Genomic DNA, 26,576 nt, shown 5'->3' on the forward strand with positions numbered 1-26,576 from the left:
AACTTTCGCAAAGGCCGGTCATAGGATGGGTGACCACAAAAATAAGTTTTCATCTCGAGCTCCTCCGTGCTTCGGATGGCACGTTAAGCCGTTGGTCCCGGCTGCATTAGCAGTCGTTAATAACCATCAATCCGCACTGGGCCCGCGTGATAGTTTAAGGCCCGATCTCCCCATCCATCCATAGGGAAGGCCCGTGCCCCAGCAGCGGGGACGTTAATGGGCTGATGATGATGATGATGTACCTATAGTATACTTACGATAATTAAAAATCATACGATAATTAATAGCAAGTGGAAATAGGTAACGTTATTTTTACAGACTTATTTTTCCAAACCACACTCGTCATGTTATAAATTATACCTATAATAATGGACAAGTAAAATAATATGTGTCTCAGTATTAAAAATACACCTTCATGAAATTACAAGACTACGATTTAGAATATATTTATTTTTGGATATGCTCGTATGAATCGAGTATCAATAACAACCTCTCGAATAGCAAATAAAATGCCGTGATTCATGACAAGCTAACGTTACTTAGAAAGATGTAAACAAATCAAAGACAATATAAGTATCGAGTACAAACGATCGAGACAGGGTAACTTTGTCTGAACGGTGACAAATCAATAAAGTTCTACTTGCAAACTTGGACGGCACTGCTCCTATAGACAAGTTGAATCTTTATTTTGATCGATTTGTTGAGTCATGCACAACATGCTGATTTTATAGTCTTTTTTTCTTAAAGAGTATAAGCAGAGCACGTCGCGACAGATAGCCTGAACTTCGACCAATCAAGCGTGCAAGTTTGTTTTTTATAGACAAAATACGCTGCGTGTATTGGTCAAAATGCACCTTTTTTTCACGTCAATATGACGCTACCCATACAGCGCAGGCTAATTAGATTCGTGTACAGTGACAGCAACACACTACTTTTCTGCACACCAGATTAGTACAATTAAAGCTAAAGGACGACAGATTAGTTTACTAGCCAAACTTCTCGAGCCGCTGAAAACCGACTTGGCTTCTAGAGTACTGGTATGTGACGGCTTTAGGGTGTCTTTCCACCAGAGATGTACTATGCTACGATGCTACGGATGCGTTTGATATCCACCATTCATATTCATTGGTGCACATAGCATAGCACCGGTGCAAACGGATTCAACTAAGATATGTTTTTTTTATATATAAAAGGATGCGTGCGTATAGATGTGTGCTATGGATGCGTGCTGTGGATGCGTACTTTAGCTATGTTCCGAGCAGAGTACCTACAGGATGCCCACACAGCTACTTTGCGGAGGCGCATCTTCCTCGCACAGCTACATAGCTTAGTATTGGTGGAAAGGATCACATAGTTTCGTAGCGCAGCTTATAAATCTTCGCAGCTTATAAATCTTTGACGACGGCTCTCACAGCGTAGATGTCCTCACGGTTTCTAACTAATCTTACCTATCATAACCCTACGATGTAAAATGTTCTTTAAATTCCACCCGGAAAAGCTGAATAACTGCATAGTACTGTTCTTTACCCAGATCAAAAATATAAGTAGCTCAATATTATACAAAGGCATTAATTAGGGATGAGATATTAATGTCATTCATGTCCTTGCCTTAATCGATCGTTTTTTGTTCTTTTTACAATGAGACACGCCCGTCTCCCCATTGTCTTAAAACAAGTTGCAGCCACTTTTGAAACGAAGTCTGACTTTAGTAGGTGCATACATAGCATAAACAGCTATATAGTACCACTGCTGGGCACAGACCTCCCCTCAATCAAGGAGAGGGTATGGAGCATACTCCACCACGCTGCTCCAGGCTGCCTGGCTTAACGTGCCTTCCGAATCACGGAATCATCTTACAAATCAATCAGATGATTCTGCCTGCAATGTCCTTGCCAGACAAAAGACCCAAATGTCCCAATCCGGATCTCCATATCGTGAGCCCAACGCTCTAAACAAAAAGTAATTAAATTTAAAATATGTGTTATTTGTTTCAGAATCCCTGTTCCCTCGGTTCGTGGAGCCGGTGCCTAATGTGACAGTGACAGTTGGCCGTGACGCGCTGCTAGCCTGTGTCGTCGAAGACTTGAGGGGATATAAGGTAAATTAATTTAAATGAAAATCAAATTTCTTCTATCATGTGGGTTGTGAGGTGAATTACCAACCCTATAAACTCTGGTTTCAGGGTGTCAGAGTAACTATTGAATTTTTACCATTAAAACTGGCCAAAGCAAGATGCTCAATTTAAAAATAAAGTTTGTTTTTTTTAAGTGTATACAATATTTTGTTTTCCCTTAGTTCGTCTATCGCTACTGTTGTATTATTTTATCGCTCTCTAGTTAGCCCGAGGCGCATTGCCGGAGACACTATCCGTTTCATAACAAAAATAAAAAGAATCCTCTATCCATTAGGAACGAATAAGCTTTCCATTTGAAGAAGTTGCTCCTTTTAGAGCAAAAAGAAGATATTGCTCATTAATTGCAAAGCTCTGAAAATAGTAAACTCAAAATGGGATTTAAACTTTACGAACTGTATGGGTAGTAAAGTGAGCGCTTTCGGTACGAAAATAAGCCTTATTTAACTTGTCTCTCAGTTGTCGTGACGGACAAGTGTTTGACAAATGGGAAGCGCTGGGCCTTTAGCCAAGTTGCAAACGATTGACAGTAATAAATATGAATTTATTAATATTTTCTTTGCATTTTCGGAGGTATGTGACCTAACCTGTATTGGGCTGGTTTTCCCTTCGCGGGTTGGAAGGTCAGACAGGCAGTCGCTTCTGTAAAAACCGGACCTGTCAAACCGTCAGGTTAGGTAAGCGGATCCTGTGAAAAACGGAATAATGCTAGATGGAGATGACGTCACTGACATTTTATGCGGTCACCTGAATCAAACACTATCTCACATAGTGAACGAGTGCCCCCGACACTGGTTCCCGGGTGGCATAGCCGAGCTGCATTGTGTGACGTAGACATATGATCCATGCAGGATCATTTTTTGCTTCAATGATACTGTCACTGTTAATTGTCATAATCGTCTGCAACTTGACTAAGCCCCTGTTCCTCACCCTGTAATAAAGTTAGGACAACATGCTAATTAATCCACACACATTGACTTTCAGGGTTATTTAAGTATTTCGAAATGGGCCCGATATGGATCGACATTATTAAGAGTTGTAGTTCACTAACACGGCATCTTTTTATAACATGTGTTTTTCGGATTGTGTTAGTCTACTTGGTGTCGAACATACATACATTATTCATTAGTGTGTCAGTTATCAGTTTACGGTTCATCACTTAAGTACTCATATTTAGAACATGAGCAACAAAGTTGTTGCTGCAGGCTACACTAATGATAATGGACTGTGAGTTATTATTATTATGTTCTATTTCACCGATTTAGTCTCTGAATACGATTCATTTCTATTTCTTCATGGAGATGTCTGTTCTACTTTCAAGTATATTATACAAGGAAAATTCGAATCTTCTATAGTGTGGGTTGTGAGGTGGATGACCAACCTCATCAAGCCTGGTGTCCGGGTTATTATTGAGCCGCCAAAGGCCCCAACGTGACTCAAGTAACGACTACGTACTTACATCAGTAAGTAGTAACCGGGACCAACGGCTTAACGTGTCTTCCGAAGCACGGAATTCAAATCTATAACCACAAACCCACCTCAAGGTATTTCCTAAACCAGATATCTGGAATAGAATCAATTAATTTAGGTTGATTCTATTTCTAAATCAAACTATGTTAATTCTATCTGCAAGCTTAAACTATTAGCTGCACTGTTAGGTACTTAATATTGTTCGTGTTTTACCTTGTAATAAAGTTATTAAATGAAAGCTCAATTTTTGCAGCTGAAAAAAGTAAATGAGTAAATTATTACTAGAATCTTTGCGTAGCATCTGCGGTGTTGAGTGATAGATTGATAACTAAGTGATAACACAGTTTGATAAGACAGAGATGTGATGTAAAAGACGATATAGTGACTAAGATGGAGACGGGAATGTTAGGTTGGTTTGGACACATAGAGCGGATGAAGGATAATAGAATTGCGAAAGCGGTGTATAAAGCGAAAGTTGATGGTAAGGCTGGCAGAGAAAGACCTAGAAGGACTTACATTGACCAAATTGGACATGTCCTTAGAAAAGGTTTAGTGCGATCTACTCTGAACCGGCGTACGTGTATGAAGCGATTAATGAATGTGGATTCCTTCACATGTACGTGTATGAAACGATTGGTGAATGTAGACGAAGCAAGAGAAGTGTGTCAGGATCGAAGCAAATGGAATTCTATAGTCTCTGCTTACCCCGGTGGGAAATAGGCGTTATGTATGTATATATGTATAACTAGAATTTGGAATTCTAGCATCAATCAGCAATTCCCAATTCTCTACTTAAGTAGCATAACATGAAAGAGTACGTTTCATTCGACCCAGGTTATAATTCCACAGTGGGAGGTTATAAACTACTAATTTTGTTTTACGTGTATGTCAGACTAGAAACGCCAGACGCCTTTAAAACTTAAAGCGTTGCAAAATATTCCCATCCAAATGAGCTATAAAAAGACCATTACTCTGAAACTTAATTAGTCATAATTTCGACACACTTTATAGACGCCTGGAATGAAAATTTTATATGTGAATTTAATTATTCGAGTTTACATTAAAATTTGAGAATTCAATCAATACAACAAAAATATAATAAAAAACAAATATGATTCGATTAAAAAACTGTCGTATATTCAATTTGGAGAGCGTTTTTTACCAGTGAAAATCCAATTTCGATAGACCCGTCTCTTTGCGTGATAGCGAATGTTCCTCTATTTTACAACGACAAAAATATGAGACTAAAATGCTTGTCATCCGTGGACGTATTACATTGTATCGTTACCTTTATTAGTGACAACTAGTACGAACGAAACGTGAAACGTGGACCAATGTTATTGAGAATTAAACATATTTATTGCTTAACCCAGATAAACAAAATTACAATAATTGGGGTCTCCTAATAGTTTTACAATGTTTATTATATTTCAACTGGTATTTTCGGTTCCAACTCAGCAAAAAAGAAAAAATAATAAGAAAATAAATTCGTTACCAATTACAGTACTAATGAGTGTGTGTGGGGGGGGTGTATATATGTGTGTGTATGCGTGTCTGAGTGTGTGTGTAAGTAAATCAATTGCAGTAATCACCCAGACCTATGATTTTTATGCTCTAGGGTTCGGATGTAAAGAGTCCACTAGGCAATCACTGTCACTACATCCTGCAGCCTCTCACTGACCTAGGTACGGTCACGAGCATTAATATGTATACACTGGTACCATGTCACATTAACTTTTTTGACAAATTGAACTGTAAGTCTCACTAAATGTCAAATATGTTAGTGCGACAGAGTCCTAAAGTGGGTACATTACATTGCTCATAACTGTACATCTATAATTTTTTTTAGATTATGTATTTTTTAAGAATAAGAATAAGAATAAGAATAAAATAAATTTATTGCCAGTAACAATTTACATTTGCTATATAAACTAAGTACTTAATTATGAATATTGCGAATACGGGCAAAAGGAAATGGCTCAGCTTGTGCTGCCATGGAGCCATGTTATGGCGCCATCCAGCGCTGGTTTTCAGTCATTTCCTCTTCCTGAGATATTGTGCGGAAGTAATTGTCAACGAGGGCTAGAGGATATTAAATAGAATTATACAGTAGCTTTAGGTAGAAAAAAGAAACAATAAAAAGACAATCAATTAAAATTATAAGTAGGTACTCTTGAGTGTGTGTGTGTATGTGTATGTGTATGCGTGCGAGTGTGTGTGTGTGTGTGTGTGTGTGCGCGTGTTTAAGCGTGTTTGTTGGGTTAGATTGTGTTTGAATGAATATATATGTCAGAAGTAAACTATTTTAACAGTAATATAATGAATGGGGTTAGTATTTTATCAAAAATGATCTTTTAACTTGAGCATTTTCCAGTAGGAATGTTTCAATTTTTCTGCAGTTAATTGTTTTTTTAGTAAAGCTGATTTATATTTAGTTTTAAAACAATTTATGCTCATTTTATTCCTCATTGGAGGGGGGAGATCATTCCAGATTTTTGCTGCATTAAATTTGAAACATCCCGTGTAGCGTGCGGATTTGTGTTTTGCGGTTTTAATGAGATTTTGTGAGACAGAACGAAGGTTTCTACGATTAATGTCTTTCACCCAAGTAATTTTTTCAAATAGATATTCCGGTTTCTTATTCCAAATAACTTTTTGCACTGTACAAGCATAATGAAGTTCCATTCTAGAGCTCATGTTAAGAATACCTTTTTTATTTAAGAATGGAGTTATATATTCCCTTTTTGGTACACTTAGAGAGAAGCGAATGCAAGCATTTTGTACTCGCTGTATGGCTCTTTCCAAGCCAGAGTTAAGTCTAGGCCCAAATACAGTACTGCAATAATTGAAAGGAGAAAGTACAAGAAGGTCAGTTAAAAGCAGACGGAGCTCCTCTTTAATATATGGTCTAATTTTATATAAGGTTTTGAGTTTATAAAAGGCGTTCCGAATCTTCCTATTAACATGGTCAGTATATTTTTGTTCCCCATCCAAAAACAAACCTAAATTACGTGCAGTTGTAACTTGCTTAACTTCGATATCATTAATTTTTATTTTTTCGTCGCATTCCATAACTTTATCGATTTGACATTTCGTTCCCAGAACTATCATTTGCGATTTGTCAGGGTTTAGGGCAAGTGAATTTTGTTGCGACCAAGTGTATATGTTGTCAAGATCTCTGTTTATCAAAGTTACAGCTTGACGTGTATTTTTCCCTTCAAATGAGTAATATATTTGTGTATCATCAGCATATAAATGATAATTACAGGTCTCTAAGTTAAAAGGTAGATCAGAAGTAAAAATCGTAAAAAGAACCGGACTTAATAAAGAGCCTTGTGGCACCCCACGTTGTATGGTCTTGAGTGTGGAATACTTCACTTCTCCATCTTTTCCCTCTGTGGCTACCATTTGCTCTCTGTCTGTAAGGAAAGATTCAAACCATTGACATGTATTTATTGAAAATCCGTAGTATTCCAGTTTGGCTAATAGCTTTTTAGGATCAAGACAGTCAAATGCACGTGAGTAATCAAGGAGTATCAAGATACTACTTAACCCCTCATCTGAAGCTTTAGTTATATCGTCTGTTATATGGAGAAGTGCAGTTTCCGTGCCATGCCCACGGCGGAACCCAGATTGAAATTTAGGTATTATTTTACTATTATCCAGATATTTAAGAACCTGAGCTAGTACAACTTTCTCTAAAACTTTAGACAATACAGGCAGAATTGAAATTGGGCGTAGGTCTTTAAAGCCTTCCACCGTGTTTTTCTTTGGAATTGGTTTAACAAGTGCACGCTTCCAAGAGGACGGGAACATTTTAGTTTCAATAGACTTATTCACTATAGCTGTTATAGTAGGAAGAGTTACATCTAGCGTTAGTTTAATCATGTCAATGTTTATCGAATCATGTCCCACTGCTTTTGTTTTAATATTGTTTATGATATTCCTTACTTCTGATTCTGTTGTATATTTAAGTTCAAATGTACCTGAGTGTTCAAATTGCGTTTTTATCATAGTACTATTTCCTATATTTTGTTGTTTACATACCGGTAAGTCTAGAAAATATTCATGTATTTTATCAGGATTGTTTAAATTATCAGGAATCGAGATTTTACATGGATCATCAAATAGAGTGGTATTCCTAATATTTTTCCATAGCAAACTTGTATTCTTTAAGTTGTTATTTATAAAATTATTAAAATAAGCTTTCCTTTCCCGTTCTGTGGTTGCCGTTACGAGATTTCTAAGGCTGCGATAGTAATTCTTCGAGCTATCTGTTTTAGTTTTTTGAGCTTTTTTTAAGGCATCATCACGAAGACTCATCATAAATTTTAATAGGTCGGTAATCCACGGTTTGGGTCTATCTTTTATTTTTATATTTTTAATTGGCGCGTGTTTTTCAAACAACATTAAGGTATAGTAATCAAAAATGTTAACCATTTCATTAACATCTTCTAAACTGTGTATCGATTGCCAAGGGATTGAACCAAGGTCTGATGTTAATTCGTCCAAGTTAATAGTGCGTAGAGATCGAAAGGACTTGATTCGTTTAAAAAATTTAGGTTTTTTGATGTCAAAATCTACTAGAATCATTGCGTGATCACTCAGAGACCTATTGTGTATAACTTTAATATCTCTACAAAGTGACGCACTGTCAGTAATTACTACATCAATAAGCGTTGCTGATTTATCAGTTATTCTAGTAGGTTCATTAACTAACTGTTCTAAACTATGCTGGTGGCAGAAAGTAAGTAGTTCTTTCGCTCGCGACGATTCTAGCTTGGTAAGATCCATATTAAGATCGCCTACAAAACAAGTATAGTTGCAGCGTGCCATAGAACTTATCGATTCGCTGAGGGAGTCCAAAGCGTCTCCTGTGCTAACCCTTTCCGTTCTATAGGCGGTGCCAAATGCTAGAGTAGCTCCTGGCAGTTGAACTTGGAGCCAAAGCTGTTCAAGGTTGGAAGGTGGATGCTGTAGGATACGAGTAGATATTCCCTGCGCAACATAGAACCCGACACCACCACCCCGCCTTTTTCGGGCCTTTTGTATAAGCCGGTAACCCTGCAAAGCTGGTGCGAGATTCTCTTCGCCTTCTTGGAGCCACGTCTCATTGATAGCTAGTATATCAGGTTTGTAATTATCAATAGTCACCGCGAGCTCGTCCTGTCCAGTGTTTAATGATTGTGCGTTTAATAACCCTAATCTCAAACATTTTCTACTAGTGTTAGCCATTTATGGTTGTTGATATGTAAATAATGACGTAAGAAAACGTATTGAAGTAATAATATGTAAGTGTGTATGAAGATGTGTATGAGGGTGTGTATAGGTGTGTGCATGTATGTGTGATTAGGGTGTATAGTGATGGTGTGTATACAAGAGTACTCTTACTAATACTAAAAAAGCAATTAAAATAAATGAAAATTGAAATGAAAGTTAAGTTAAACAGTTCAATGAAACTAAACCAAATATCACTATAACATTTGAGATCAAATTTCAAGCTTCCCAAAAACCTTTTGTAGGTCAGAATCAGTACGCAATCGGTATCGCTCTTTTCCATTCTCCTGGCGAACAAATATTTTTCCTTCACGCGTCCATACATATTTGAATTTATTCTCTGCCGCTAGCTTCCTTGCCTTTTGGAATAAAATGCGATTGTGCTTGGTAAGTCGCTCATTGATATAAAAGGTGACAGCGGGACCGGGTAGATTTAGACCTTCAGTAGTAAGATTGCGCTTCACACGTGCAACCTTCAGTATAGCGTCTCTTGGAGCACGACGCGCCAGTCGCACGGCAAGCGGCCGCGGGCGGGCAGGCGTACCATCTTGCAGTGCTGGTCTCGGTACAGCGGGTCCAGCCCGCTCCACGCTGACGATGTCCCTTTCATCAAGGTCAACTCCAATCTTTTTCGCGATAATAAGAACTAGGTGAACGCAGTTCTCGTTTCTTGTTTCTGGACAGCCAGCTATTTCTAAATCATTACACAGAAGAGCTTGGTCGCGTTCGGAAATTTCAGCTTGAAGATGTGATATAGTACTCTCAATTGCCGTAATGTTTATGGGGATGTCTTCGTTCTCCTTGTTTTCTAGTCGGCCGACTTTGGCTTCCAGTTCTTGAATACGACTATTTTGCTCTTGTATAGTATTATTGAGTGTAGAAATAGTTTGATTTAAAGTTTCCGTTTGGTTTCGAATCAGCTCCATCATGAATAGTTTTAGCTCGGCGACAATAGCATTGTCTGTATGTCCGACATCAATCAAATTTTTCGTAGCAGTGCTGGCAGGCTTGTTCATGACAGGGAGTGGTTGTATGTTTTTTGACCGGTAAGTAATGTTGCTATCGCCATCTTCATACACACTTTCCGTCATTACTGGTGGTACGGAGCTACTTTTCTTCAGACACCCTTGGCATTTCCAATTATCTTTCCGTTCCATCAAGCTGAAGAGTTTATAGCTTATACTTGCACAATCCAAGTCATATTTATCTGCGCAGACCGAGCATTGAACAAATTGTTTCTTTGGTAACTGATTTTTGCACCCAGTGCATACTTCATATTTATTTTTATCGGAGTTCGACATGTTGACCAAGCTTTATTTTACTGCCCTCTATTGTCCAGTTATTTGCAACTGTAAGTACCGGTATTTCACACTAGGGTGCGCAGGAAATATTATTTGTTACTGAATTTTAATTTTTCCACTCAACAACAGATGGCGCTGTTAGTCAAATATTATATTCGGTATTTATAATTCAGTAATATTTTAGGTTATTATCAGACACTTGCTATTTCTAAGTCAAAATGTAAATGTACTCAGTCTAATAAGATAGATATCGAAAGAATATTGATGTAAATAGTAGTTTCTTGATCAGATTCAAAGAAATATTCAAATTATTCCAGTCAACAAACCACATTAATAATTTCACTTTTTACACTGTTATTTGAGGAGAAACTTCACACCTCCACTTTCAGAGCAAGTTTGTGACACTATAAATGTAACTTCAACGAAATAACTGTACAATTAACACTTTAAACAATTTTTTAACAATATTTTGTTGTCGCTCGCTGTTTGTTTACGCTCAGTAGCGCCCTCTCTCTAGTATATCTTCTGTAGTAGAATAATAAAGATATCACTTTTTTAAATCACCAACTATATACTTCGAAGACTCGTATAGTAAGTAAGTATATCCACAAAAATAATAATATAGTTGGCGATCTAATCACATAATGTACACGTACATAAATTATCAGGAATACCTAAACTTTCTTACTAGTATAGACAAGCAATACCTCTGTCGTCGTTGTCACGAGATAAAGGCACCTTCTTTATTTCTATTAGCGGATTACTTTTAAATATAGAATGTAGAAAAAAACCTCTTCATATAAGATGCAGATTGGCGGATTCTTTTACGACATTGGCGAGTGTTTTCAAAAAGATAATTTCACAAACTTAACATGTTCAGTACAGTCATGAGCAATATCATGTACCCACTTTAGAACCCTATCGCACTATCATGTTTGACATTGAATGAGACTTACGGTTTAATTTGTCATAAACGTTAAAGTGTCATATTAGTAATCGTGGCTGTACAGTTCATTGACCTTACGCCGATTATCGATGTATAAAGATGTATAAAGATAAGTGTAAGACACTTGAGATCGGAAACCGCCTGTAGGCGTTCTGTTCTTTGAACGTGTTGAGGTAGTACTTAAAGTTTACAGACTCGTTCAAGCCATCCTAGCAATAGACTGAAAAAAGGCTCCGGAACATGAAAAAACTTCTGTCTCAACGCCGGCCCTTCCGCCGCGAGATGTTCTTCTTCTGTGGTTCTATAAACGCACACGGTGGCAGCAACTTCGTGCAACTCTATTCGTGTGGTGCACCGGCTAAAGTTTTAACAAGCCAACTTAATATCACTTTGCTCAGAATGCACGATTCGCCGGTTATTAATCATGCGGGACGGCTAGTTAGCGAAATTGGAGTGCCATGTAATGCAGCTAAATTTATACGAAACCCCGAGACACGGCGGAGTTTTAAAGCCTGATATTTATTTTCTGACAACTAGACAAATATGTAAGAGTTATTTCGTATGAAAAATTTTCTATGAAGCAGGACTTTTTATATAAACATTTCATGTAACAGAATAATTTTGAGTTCTGCACGCGACAAAGTTACAATAGAGTTTTGTATATTTAATTAGTCTTTGTCTATTACGATCTAATTATTATTCCATCTGCTCACAATTAAAAGACATTGCGTTTAATATTCTGTTCTAAGTGTAATCATCTAGTATATTCCGTCATTTTACTAGTGCTTTTAATGTAATAATTCTCACTACCATGGTATAAGAAGACCAGGTATGCTCAATCCTATGACATGCCGCCATTGCTAGCCCTTGATGATGTAAGTGTTACCTTTAAATTGGTATCTCCAACATTCCATGATCGTAAATTTTATTATTGAAAAGTGAATTACTGACTAATGTATTTGATTACTATTATTTGTCACATATACAAAAATCATGAAAACTGTACGTAAATATTTTACTAAAAGTACAAGATTTCCTTGTAAAGTAAATTAAAAACATTGGACGTGGGTAATTTATTTTTTCCGAAATGGCTACGTAGGGTAGTATGACGTCAGCTGGGCTAACCTTGAAATGCTAGCTGTCAGTTTTGAGCATATCTGGGTTTCTTTTACCATGATCACTACCAAGAAAATCGAATCCACTGCACACTTAAAATGCCTTACAGATTTTATAATTTTTACATACACAAACATACATAAACTCACGGCCCTAATCCTTTATGGGGTGGGTAGAGCCACAAGTAATCAAAAACCACCATCACCAGTCATATTAAATCCTCCTCTTTTATAAATACATAGCATAGATAGTTTACCTAATTAATGGCTTATAAGCGTCCACCTGGTGCCAGTAGCCGTAAAAGTGCTTTACCATACATGACACTCTCAACTCTCTATGTATATCTTTTTAACGATTTTCTTTGTCAAACTTGTAAAATATGCGCTAGATAGCGCTTATCCGTGACACTTATCGGTCTTGTTTCATCATTTTAATCTCTCTAGCGTTATCCCGTTATCACAGGGTCCGCTTTCCCAACCTGAAAATTAGACAGGTCCGGCTTTTTACGGTCAAAATCATCATCTTAATATTGTATGGTAATTAATCCAGGTGGCGTGGGTACGAGTGGACACGCAGACGATCCTGAGCATCCACCACAACATAATAACCCAGAACCCGCGCATCAGCCTGTCGTACAACGACCATCGCTCCTGGTACCTCCACATCAAGAACGTGCAGGAGGTGGACCGCGGCTGGTACATGTGCCAGGTCAACACTGACCCCATGCACTCCAGGAAGGGGTACCTGCAGGTCGTAGGTCAGTATTACCTGTAAATATTAGTACTTTTTTAGATGATTTATTTGTAGATCACCACAGAATGGTATCCGATGGGAGACAGACGCAGGCGTGGCAGACCGAGGCGGAGATGGCGCGACTACTTGGATGCTTTACTGGAAGGCTGGCCAGAGGAAGCACTGGAGAGAGAATCCTGGAAGAAATGGAGGGTGGCCTTTACCCAGCAATGGGACACTTTAGGCTAGATACGATAAGATAAGATTTATAAATGATAATAGACATGTTGTGAGCGCTAGGGCACTCTCCCGACAGAATATGTAAGATACAAATTCGTAGAAGAGGTACATTCACATTTTAATGATCTTGTGTTTGTGTTATCTAAATATTATTGTTTGTCACAATATGACTAATTGCGTTGATCGCTAAAAGTAATATTTCCATCTGTATACCACATTTATTTATTTTTTTCATTTCATTTCATTTCTTGCTCCGTCTCCTCTCGTGTGGGTTGTGAGGTCAAACACCGACCGATTGTGAAAAGTCCCAGTTTGTTTTTATTCCCAATCGGAACATTTTAGAAAACGAATACTTATTTTTAAACTGACCTCAGTCGGAAATATGCATTTTAAACAGTAACATAATTTAAAACTTTTTCTGGGAGAACAATATAATTATGTCAGAGAGTGAGTGAGTCAGTCAGTCAGTGGGTCAGTGACATCGTAACGAAAATTTTGAGGGATGATTCAGACGATGATTCAGAGTTGATATCAAATGGAATTTTCCGTCGCAAAAGTGAGGATAGGAAAATAATTATAAAGAAACACAAACATTTCACGATTTTTTGACAGGAAATTTCACTTGATGTTAACCCGATTCATGGTCTGAATTATCCCCCTGAGTATTCGTTACGATGTCACTAACACCCTGTATAATATACCTGATCGTTTTCTAAGGTTAATATTACCTAATGCTAGTTTTACATCAGCGGATTCCACACAAGAATGAACTTAGGTCTTTAATATGGGTCAGTGCACAACACCTTGGACTGTAAATACTGGTATCAAGAACATACTACGGCCTCTGTGGTCCAGTGGTTTGAGCGTCGAGCTCACGATTCGGATGTCCCGGGTTCAAATCCCGGTGGGGACATATCACAAAAACCACTTTGTGATCCCAAGTTTGGTTAGGACATTACAAGCTGATCACCTGATTGTCCGAAAGTAAAATGATCAGCGCTTCGGAAGGCACGTTAAGCCGCTGGTCCCGGTTACTACATACTGATGTAAGTTAGCAGTTGTTACATGAGCCATGTTAGGGACCTTTGGCAGCTCAATAGTAACCCTGACACCAGGGTTGATGATGTTGGTAATCCACCTCACAACATAGATGGCGAGCAGCGAGTGTACCCCTACCCCCTCCCCTCCCCCCGTTCCCGTCAGGGATACAGGCGTGATGCTATGTTATGTTCCTGAAAATACGTATTATACGCATTTTTTTGTTTTGTGGTGTGTCAACAGTGCCCCCGGTGATAATCGACAATATGACGTCAACGGACATGGTGGTCCGCGAGGGCACCAATGTGACGATGGTGTGTCGAGCCACAGGGTACCCCGAGCCTTACGTCATGTGGCGAAGGGAGGACGGACAGGAGTTCAACTGTAATGGAGAACAAGGTACGATATACTTTATTTTAGTTTTAAATATTATTCTTGTGACGTCAAGCGGCATGGGTCCGCAAGGGCACCAACGTGACTATGGTGTGACGAGGCACGGTGTATCCCGAGCCTTACGTCATGTGGCGACGGAAGGACGTAACTCCCCTGTTGCATAACACCCCGTCCACGCTTTTGATGTAGTTTTAAGAGATTGAGACCATTGAGGTGGAATTTTCCGACAAGAAATTCCACTTGATATCAACTCAGAATCATGGTTTAAATCGTCCCCCTCAGTATTCGTTACGGTGTCATTAACACCCATACCCACTTGTATGGCTACCGTATGTACTTGTTCGGGGTGTTAGTGGCATCATCGTAACGAAAACTGAGAGGGATGATTCAGCTCATTGTTCTGAGTTAATATCAAGTAGAATTTTCCATCGTAAAAGTATAGAATTAAAAATAATTAAATATATCTAAAACAAAAAAAAATGGAATTTTGCTACGGAAAATTCTACTTAATATTAACCCAGAATCATGGTCTGAATCATCCCCCTTAGTACTCGTTACGATGTCACTAACACCTGTATATGTGGCATTTACTTCGATAGCGAGAAAGGGCGCTGAACATAAAATACATAAAAGTTGAAATACATTATTATTACAATTAGTAAATGCAGCCTAGACACATTACACTTTCATCCAGCGTAAACCAGGAGTATACATGACCTTAGAGGCCCATGTTGCTCGACCAAATGTCAAGTTAAATAACAAGGGTACTTACACAGATTCCTTAAAAAAAATATCGTTTATTTATTCGAAAAACAAAAAGTATTCTTTCAAAACTAATTGGGAATTATTTTCATAAAACACGTAAACTCAATAAAAGGAATAAGACCTCATAACCAAGTAGGGTATTTAGAAGCAGAATGCAAAAGGAGCGAATGAAATTCTCACAGAGTACGAAACGTACGAGTAGGTAAACAATGACAAAGACAAAACCTTCATTCTGAATGTCGACTGCGCACTTGTAATCACATTTTTATTTCATGTTCTTTATGTAGTAGGTACCTGCCTACTCCACACGTACAACAGTTATTCTCTCGCAAAAAGGAAACAATGAGTACAATCGAGGCGCTCTCGTAATACAGATTTTCTCTAATAAATATCCGGTCAAAACATTCGCTCCGAAGCGGTCATTATGTCGGAGCAAAGAAACAAAACAGATGAAATAAAAGGAAAATCTGTGGAGCGCGAAAGTACAGGCACCGAGATCACGTAATGGAGCTGGGCGTAGCTACCCTGCCACTCCACGGCGAGCATTATTACCACGGTTTATCGATTGTATAATCGAAATCCCCAGAAATCGTCACTCCCTCTCGATCCCGCAATTGTTATTCTGGAAAAGGGAAACGAGATTTCAATCGAGTTTGAGCGAAAGTTGAAATCAATAGTTTGAGAGCGACCTTTCCGCAAACCAAACTGCTGCTTGAACCGATTGTTTCACACAACAACTACAACCAAAGCGAACTATAATTGAAAAGCAGAAATATTGAACTATCCGATCTAGGTACAATAGAAGCTGGAGTTAGTAGCTTAGTTTGTTCAGCTGTCATGGGCGTTTTTTACTATGAACAGATTGTATGGCCTCCATACATCCAGTGTTTGGAATTACAGTGATTGACGTGTTCATTTTCAAACGTAATTGATTCCTATTGAGCATCGTTTCGGTCGTATTCAAAAAGCAAATGACCCGTGGGATTTAAATACTTGGCTTAATGAATTTACATGTTATAGTTGCGATCCACATCAACTTGTGAATAAACCATGCAGCTACATGGCACTGCCGCACAGGTTTATCGCTTGATAGCTGTCGTCAATGTTCACAGTTTTAAACGCGTCGACACGACAACACAATCTCTCTGCGAATGGTTTAACAACTGTTACATATAAAAGTTTCACGGCATTTGACCGTTTACTGTGAACGAAGCCTTATTAACTCACTATTTTTCCGATGAAACAATGCGTTATGATTGAACACGCGAGTGGATTGTTGTTTCTAATTTAAAATATTTAAAAAGTTGGAAAAATGCTGCATATAAAACGATAGTAGTATTTTAAATCTTTCGAAATCAATCATAAGTACTTTATGTTTTGTAGACATTTTTTTGCTTTAGGCGCATCCCGGACACTTCATACAAAACACCTCAATTTACACAGACAATACACATTGACGTTATCGTACACGCGCTTGTGTGTGTGACGTCTGATGCCCATATGATTGAAGACTAAAGTAAGACCGAGAGGGATAAGGTAAACCTAACTCAGCAGCTGGTTGGGAGCGGAGAGTTGCCGTTCTACACGTAGTATTCCTTATTCTTTGCTTTAGGTATGCTTCGACGGGGACAGCACAGCTCACACCGCGAATCCCGACATTTTAAAAAGTTGATGCATCTATCATATATGTACCTATTATAGTAATATAATGAAATCATGTCTTAGGGCCATATATCACTAAGACACCATTGGTTGCGCAACCAACAAAAGTCACCAGGTGACGCATGAGGTTGCGTTTATACAACTGCATCTATTTTGCTGACGTCCTAGTGAGATAGGACCTTTAATGTTGCCTTCAAGCGTCTTAGACTTAACCTATCCCGATAAGGATTATCTGCTTAATGTTTTATATAATAATGAATAAACCTGTTAATAAATAAACTATTCCGTTTTATGCAGTAAATGTTGTGGATGGAGAAAACTTGACGATATCAAAGGTGTCTCGACTACATATGGGCGCTTACCTCTGCATCGCGTCCAACGGAGTTCCACCTTCAATCAGCAAGCGGGTCGTACTAATGGTGCAATGTAAGTACTTGCCTAAAAATACTGTTGAACTCATTCGAATGTCAAGTAATTGAATAAATAATTACACATTTGGAACAGGAAAGACTTGCATACTTACATATAATATTGGTATATATTGCTGCTTCTGTTGTACCTTCTTGGAAGTGTCATTATAAAACCAAGCGGTCTACATCGGGCGGACACTCACTCTCGTTGTATGGGCACAATACAATAACGTTAATACGTGTTGTATATATGATATCGGAACCAACTCTTTCGGGATTTGACGACGTTAAATGAATAATATTTGCACTAATATTTTGTTACAATAAATGTACAAATTAATGAATAAAAAAACAAAATAAACAGCCTATGGATGTCCCACTGCTGGGCACACGATTCCCCTCGACCTACATATGCATTATCCCGTTTTTCACAGTGTCCGCTTACCTAACCTGAAGATTACACAGGTCAGGTTTTTTTACAGAAGCGACTGCCTGTCTGACCTTCCAACCCGCTAAGGGAAAACCAACCCAATACAGGTTAGGTCACATACCTCCGAAAATGCATTTCTCGGGAATGTGGGTTTTCTCACGATGTTTTCCTTCACTGCTGAGCACGTAATCATTTATGATCCAAACACGAATTCAAAAACAAATTCGACAATCATTGGTTTAATCATCGACAAATATTGGTGTGCTGGATCTGGTTCTAACCTGTGACCTCAGAATAAGAGACAAGCGTTCTACCAACTCGGCTCATGCGTTTACAATTTAAATAAAATTTTGTAATCATTGTTTCCGATTACTATTTAGATATGAGAACTGTATCAGTAATAACTCTAAACTAGTTGGCGAGGTCGGGCATTGACCTCGCAATCCATACGAGAGCAGAAAAATAATATAGGTATGTGTTATTATAAACATTATATTTTTTACCTTGTTGATAGTTACCACATATAAATCAGCAATAATAGGTATATTTCTTCACGAAGGATTAAGTTTCCTTGTTAATTGTTCTGTTCCACGTGTACGGATCATATTATATGGAGTAAGAGGCTTATAACAGTCTTCCATTATATTATAACATTATATATGAATCTAAACATCATTTAATTTATCCAAAGTTACAAACTACAAAGTTTTAGTAAGTAAACTTTGTTTGGACTATTATTCAATTTTACTAAATACAGCAATGAAAACTTTTGAAACACGGAAAAAATTCGCCGCCAGTTTTAAAGGTAACACATGTGAATATTAAATAAGTACAGTCAGAATCTATAAATTCCTCACTGTTACTATGCAAACCAAGAGGCACACAATAGCTTGTCGTAGATCCCTACGAACAAGCTAACCTATAAATATCTATAAATATCGCAGATCGGCAATGATTTCCTTTGAATTATTGCATGATGTAGCATGAAATACGTATCGGGGCGGAACATGCAAAATTGGCTTTCATATAATGTTAGAAACTTCGCCATAACTTGGCCGCTTTCACACCGCACGCGAGACCTTGGAAATTGGTATTATTTTAATTGATAGCTGACTTGACATTTACAGGTGGCAAGTTCCCACATAAACTTTTATGACGTCCGGAATATGAATTAACATTCACAGACCATTATACGAGCCCGCAAGTTACACGCCTCGCAAATTATACCAATATCACTTTCGCAACTAGAGAAAAACTGCGGAACATTTCTCCCGGTCCGTTAACTTGGCCCGAATTCGCCGTAAGTACGTGAGCGTTTGTACGTCGTTTTCTTTCGTCGGGAGTCAGCGTTCAGAAATATTATTTTTCTCGGGCGGAGTCGTTAACGAGTATTTACGAGGACACGGCGTCTCTACCTGACGGCGCCTTCCGCCGGATCTGCCGTAATTGCGCCCAATTAGAGCATTATGCTGACGTGAATACGGCACGGACGCGATAATGGCGATACTATCTGTTCCCGCCCCGCCCGCCGCTCGCGCCCCTCACCCCGAAACCCAATGAGACGGTTTTCTTCCCCTTCATTCACATTCCGTATCTCAGCGCCTTACAGCCGCTGTGCCGTCCGTAAACTACGCCACAATTAGAATACCAGGTCCGGGCACCAGGGTCTTCGTACGACTTGACTGACAGGAGGGTCCCTCTATTACAGACCTATAAATTATTTTCAAGACAAATAACTAGTGCAAGTTTACTGTACTTCTAGTCGGTGCTTAATGTGCCTGGAAAAGTAATAGGTAGTTCCTGAAGAACCCTCATTTCCATTTCTTATGAGATACGTGAAAATGTTCACGTAACTTTCACTCGATTAACCAAAGAAGCTTCGTTGTGAATTCATTGCCAGTTTTCATTATGCTGAAGACAAATCATTATGATAATGTCTCGGGAACGTTGTAAAGCAGGTTCCTCTTTACGACTGCGCTTCAGAGTTAGACTCAGGCTTGTTTATTCTCATTGAAATGGATGTTCATGAAAACTTTGTGATTAACAACGTGGGGTTACGTGTTCCCACTGACATTTATTGCTGTTCTCTGCCAATTAAGAATACGTTTATATTGTACGCGAGTTAGCGTAACAATATTTGATATAATAGTGAACAATCTGAAGAAAATATCAAAAAGGCACAAGCTAGAAGTAGTTGAATTAGTTTAATCAGTATCCACCCACTGGTAAGTAAAGGCCTACCTTCGCCCACGGCACTCTCCCGAGCATTCCTTACAAACGCTTACAGTATCATCCAACTAACAGACTTTTCTAGCTTGCAATCACCCACTCCATTCCATCTACGGATAGAACGTCGGCGGGCATTTCATCCTTATATTGTGGATATACTTACCACCAATCCGCACTAAAGGTTTCGCCTCTTCCTTTTTCATGCAAACAGCGAAGCATTAGAACTGTCTGCCGTCGTCTGTTTTTCCAACTTGTTATATTCTTCAAGGCTAGAATGAAAATTAATGAATGATGGCATTTGCTAAGTAAGCGTGATCCACCCTAGACCACATCGTTACTTATCATCAAGGGAGATATATTATGGTCAAACGCGAGCCTATATTATTAAAAAAACAATGAGGTATCAACATAAGGATTTACCTGAGAGGGCCTTAAAGTATAATATTGTTCGACAACGAAACTGTTTCGGAATGACATTAGCTACATGAACATATTTCTTAAGCTTAATATCCTCTTCCGCTTCCATTATCTACTTTATTTATTCATTTGTAAATAAAGCTGTCATCATCATCATCAACCCATAAACGTCCCTGGGGCTGGGGCACGGGCCATCCCTATGGATGGATAGGGACATCGGGCCTTAAACCATCACGCGGGCCCAGTGCGGATTGGCCCCAAAGCTGTAAGCTCCCTCTATTCGCAGTAGTCTTACCGAGTAGGCCCAATAGTTGAACTACTGGGAATTTCCTTCCCAGTAGACTTACTGGTAAGACCACTGGAAATTTTGTACCCATCTAGACTTACCAGCTCCTTGAATATAATGAAATAAAATATAATAATTATGTCAATCCCATTTCATTTGTTCTGATCAAAAGCGAAAAGCATTTTTGAAAAGCTCTAAAGTTACTTATTTACTCTTATTTATAGAATACTTACAGCGAAACACATTAATGTAATGAGTATAAATCTGTAAGCATATTAAAACGCACAACATTCATTATAAACGGCAGTAAACACACCTTTTGAACCAAATTTCGGTTCAAGAATTAATTCACAATTAAAAAAAATATATCTAAATTACTTACATATAACATTAAATTGAATTGAATTTTAATAAAGATATAGTCAGTGGAGATCCTTGGGGGAGGCCTATGCCCAGCAGTGGGCGTCGTACGGCTGATGAAGATGATAGTCAGTTTTATTTTGAAAACTTTTTACCAAAGTTGACTTCAAACCTGGTTCACAACAACGAGAATTACGTGGAAAAAAGAGTTTTTTTTTTTCTATATATTATATTAAGCAATCTAAATCGATAATTTTAAAACTTACCTATTATTTCATATTATTATAATTAAAAGATCCGAGTTTGAACCCTAATAAGGTGGTGATAAAAATCCAACCAATGAACGGACAATCGACTTTTTCTGTTGGAATGATTTCTGCATTCTTTAATAAGTACAGTATTCGAGGAAGGCCGAAACCAAAAGTGGCTGCAATTTGTTGTGAGGTGAATATCCGAAACAAATTACTCTCTTTTGTCTTGTTTTCGAATTCATGTTTGAATCATAAATAATTATCACGTGCTCAGCGGTGAAGGAAAACATCGTGAGGAAACCCACATTCCCGAGAAATGCATTTTCGATGTAACCTAACCTGTATTGGACTGATTTTCCCTTCGCGGGTTGGAAGGTCAGACAGGCAGTCGCTTCTGTAAAAAACCCATCAAATCTGGTTAGTTAAGCGGAGAGTTAAAAACGGAATAATGCTAGGAAGATAATGATTCCTTGTTGGTGCAGTTCCCCCGATGCTGTCCATCCCCAACCAGCTGGAGGGCGCGTACATCGGGCAGGACGTGACGTTGGAGTGCCACACGGAGGCGTACCCCTCCTCCATCAACTACTGGACCACCGACCGCGGGGACATGATCATCTCTGGTGAGTCACTCAAACATAAACTGCAAATACTTACAAATACAATACAAATAGGTACACTTTATTGCACCAAAATAAAAAGAAATAATTATAAAGCTTATTATAAGATTAATGATTACCTAAATGATAAAATGTCTGGTATTGAATGTGTTCCTTTAGTTATTAAATAACTTGTAATGTACCCTCATTGATTTAAAAGATGTGTTGCTGTTGCAGTTTCTTGTCATTTCTTCTCCTCAGCCATAATAACACCTTGCAAAATGACGTAAATTCAAAAATGTTACATTGACCTTCAACAAGTTTATCCATGATAATTACGTTGAATAAATGATTCTGATTTCTGAATTACAAAAAGACTCCTAACTAAGTACATGGCAAATGGCGGCCTTATCGCTTAAAGCGATTTCTTCATAAGGTGAGGAAAAATGTGAAAATTGAAAGATTGCGGGTACAAACTATAAGTACACACTACACCACACCATACTTCTACACTTCTTCTATACTTACTTCTTATTTATTCATTTATTTTTCAATAAACCCATGGTACGCCAGTACGAAGAACGCTTAACTCTCACTATGAGGACCCTGGTTCGAATCGAGCACGGCCAAATTCATGTTTTGATCGTAATCATAAATTAATGTCACGTGCTCAACGGTGAAGGAAAACATCGTCAGGTAACTTACATTTCCGAGAAATACGGTTCGCAGGTAGTGACCAAAACTGTATTGGGCAAGTTTAAGAAATGGGATAACACGTGGAAGATGATAATGAAGTCTTTTTTTCAAATTTAATATCAATTTGTACTTGTTTATTTGTTTACGTACTTAATTGAATTGTTTAAGAGCTATTCCATTATCAATTTAACTTATGCTGAAATTATACTAACTTTAAGCAATCAAAGTATTCGGCAGAAGTTTGAATTTGAATTTGAGTGCGAAGTAGATCATAATGAAATACCTATTATAAAAATATATTTGATACTTCAATAATTTATATGCACATTTTTATCCACTTTTGTTATTTCAGTGACAAATTCATTCAAAAACCGGTACAAAAGTTAATTTTATAAAATTTTTCATAATTTAATATATTACATTTGCATGGCGTAGCATTTGTAGCAAATGCTACGCGATAGCACGCCTACATATCTTTCGTAGCACTTTTGTACTACGACCGTCTCGTGCCATTTTTTACAACGGAACTTGAATAGCGTTCATATTGATTGATGGGGCGTTTCTTGCCATATAAATTTTGTGAGATAAAATTTCGTCTAGGTGTCCGTAATAAAGTGTTTATCTAACATCGTTACGAGCGCTCATAGTGCCAAGGGTAGCCTAGAGATAAGTAGTCCTTGACAAGCTCAATATAGGGGCGGCTCACTCGGCTTAAATAGTAAGGTGTTAAGTCAAGTGAGTGTGAAGTGTGAGGGAAGTTTCATTGGAGTTCTCACTACGTAATGCTGTGTCGCGCCAGAGTTGAGCAACTACGTATTCATCATTTATGTTCTTAAGTGCAATATTGTATTATTGTACACAAGTTACTTATTATAAAAAAATGTTTTGCATAAAAACTGAAAACATAGATTTTAAAACATTTCTGTAATTTTGCATGTATATCTTCGTAAGGCCCGGATTTCCAGACACAATAGTTAAACAATGGGATTTGGATTTTAAAAGGCATCTGGGCCTTACGACCATATATAGACTTCACGCTCAAAACTTTATACACAATGAATCGACATAAGATGGCGCACAGCACACTAGAATTTCCTGTGCCGTAGTTCCAAAGACACACAAAGACGTACAGAAGTGGGGGCTCCAAACGCCTTTGAGCTACTCCAATGAACACACTAATCACCTAGTGACAAAGTGGAATATTAAGCATCTAGGGCTTGTCACCATACCTTCATCTGTGTACCATACATACATTCACATACTTACACAATAACACGAACGTTAAGGTGGGCAATCAGAAGACAATTACTAGCCAGTTTTGAACGAAGTACGAAGTCCTAAGATGGATAATATGATAAACCGTATCATGATAGATGATCACCCCTATTACATCTCACTCGGTTTTTACAACATATTCAGGAATATAAGCCCATGTGGGCGGGCGGGGGCATAAGCGAGAGGAGCCTTGGTAGCCCAGTTGGTAGACTCTCATTTTGAGGTCGCCGGTTCAAATCCAGCACAGACCAATGATTGTCGAATTTTGTTTACGAATTCATGTTTGTCATAAATGTGTATCACGTGCTCAGCGGTGAAGGAAAACAACGTGAGGAAACCCACATTCCCAAGAAATGCATTTTCGGAGGTATGTGACCTAACCTGTATTAGGCTGGTTATCCCTTTGCGGTTTGAAATCTCAGTCAGGCAGTTGCTTCTAGGAAATACTGGACCTGTCAAATTTTCAGGTTAGGTAAGCGAACCCTGTGAAAAACGGGATAATAGGGAGATGATGATGATTCGGGAATATAAGAAGAATTCGCTCGCTCCACATTTGTCCGTAACCTTCCAGTCCAATGCATTATATTCATACCTAAATCCGAAAACAAATTCAGGTATTTTGAGGCTATGCTGTACTGACGATGATACCTATTTGGAAAATATCTTCTTTCATGGAGCAGAAGCTTTATAAATGATTCAACTGAGAAAGGTACGTTTGCCGCGAATATTCACACTCCAGACAGCTCATTAAGAAAGCGAACATCCACATAATACCGGTTATTTATATCGCTTATGTCTGCTACTGGCTTATGTCTTGGTGATTCTAAACGAACAAAAAGACCAAGATCACGGGGTTATTATAATAAAGCTAAGAAGAAAACATTTTCCACAATTCATTGATTCATTTTATTCGATTGTAGTATACTCTGATAATAGATGTCATGGTTTCCAGGATTTACGCCTGGTTAATTATATGTATGTCTAGGTTAAGGTATATATTGTATGGGCCTTAGTTGAATTCCTTCACCGCTGACCACGTGATAAAAATTTACGATCCAAACATGAAATTGAAAACAAATTCGACAATCATTGGTTTAGGCCTGTATTGGAATCTCGTGTTTTCATGTCAAAAATGTTATATATATTTATATAATGTTTTATATATTCGTGTCATGTTTTCTTAACAGGAACGGAATCTGGTGTCTTAATCGTTTTAATCAATAAAAGCCATTAGGGTACAACTTCCCGTCTTTAAGCGCCCTTTGTTTATTCTTTACCATGTTCAGTTTTAAAGAAAATCACGCAGCTTTTTTATAAAAATAATACGTCATTCTATAAGGCGTTTTTCCACTTGGCTGGCCATACAGTAGTGGAAGGAAATTGTGACGTCATCGTCCCGCGCAGCGTTGTGGATTATTTTAATACTTGTTTGTTTCTTATACTAATTCTATTAGCGGTTTTGTTTTAAGCACAGATTGAAATTCAAATGTTTTATTAAGACAGCGGCGAAGTTTATGAATTAAGTAGGTACTCGTATTACGGCACAATACATTCAGGTATCATCTGAGAGGTCGTGAATAATTTAAATGACCTTTACTGTCGTAACAAATTATAACGAGGAGACAGTGCTTTAAATAATTAGATAAGATTGGATAAACACGCACGTACTGTTACATTATGTTATACAAGTTGTGTATGAAGTAACACAACCCTATTTTCTACACGTGCCTGTTCCATAAACGCACCCCTAGACATTGAAAAAGTATTTTACAAAGGATCCCCTTGGAAACAAAATGAATTGATGCAGAAAGCTGTCACCGCGGACCGTGTAGGCGTCATCCGAGCTGATTATTATTATCGCATTATACCGACAGTTATGTTTGCTGAGAAAAAAGGAATGTCCTTCCTCCAGACCTGTTACTGCTATGCCTGAGGAGTTAATTCCAACTTTAAAGGATGAGAATTTGTTTTTTTTTACGTTTCTAGAGAAATTCTCGTGGATTGTGGAATTAAGAGCAGAACAGAACTACATTAAAAATAGATACGTTGTTATAACGTTATATATATAATTGACAAAGTCCTACGCGTCCATTGCTTTTACAACATAATATAACAGAAAACACTATTTATAGCTCGCATAACCTAACATAACGTCGCGCCTGTATTCCGGAGGGGGTAGACAGAGGTGTAAAGTATACAATACAGGATATTAGTAAAATCGTAACGAATACTGAGGAGGATGATTCTGAGTTGATATCAAGTGGATTTTCTTGTGGTAAAAATTCATGAATATTTTAGTGTATTTTTAAATTATTTTCAGTTCCATACTTTTGCGACGGAAAAGTCAACTTGATATCAACTCAGAATCATAGTGTGAACTATTCCTCAAAGTTTTCGTTACGATGTCACTAACACCCTGTGTACAGTCATGAGCAATATGATGTATCCACTTTAGGACTCTGTCGCACTAACATATTTGACTTTTAGTGAGACTTACAGTTCAATTTGTCAAAAAAGTTAATGTGACATGGTACCAAAGTGTATACATATTAATG

At 38.0% G+C, this 26,576-nt stretch overlaps 1 protein-coding gene across 1 annotated transcript in view; it reads left to right on the plus strand.

The window, feature by feature from the left end:
- LOC126370089 (lachesin-like) overlaps window positions 1-26,576 on the plus strand; it is a 54,862-nt gene that overhangs the window by 22,679 nt on the left and 5,607 nt on the right. The window contains exons 2-6 of the mRNA XM_050014809.1: window positions 1,995-2,098; window positions 12,791-12,998; window positions 14,495-14,650; window positions 17,369-17,497; window positions 21,937-22,074. Coding sequence (XP_049870766.1) covers window positions 1,995-2,098; window positions 12,791-12,998; window positions 14,495-14,650; window positions 17,369-17,497; window positions 21,937-22,074 — 735 coding nt within the window. The remainder of the gene's footprint in view (window positions 1-1,994; window positions 2,099-12,790; window positions 12,999-14,494; window positions 14,651-17,368; window positions 17,498-21,936; window positions 22,075-26,576) is intronic.

The sequence above is a fragment of the Pectinophora gossypiella genome, chromosome 10 (genome assembly GCF_024362695.1).
Source record: "Pectinophora gossypiella chromosome 10, ilPecGoss1.1, whole genome shotgun sequence".
Classification (NCBI taxonomy): domain Eukaryota; kingdom Metazoa; phylum Arthropoda; class Insecta; order Lepidoptera; family Gelechiidae; genus Pectinophora; species Pectinophora gossypiella.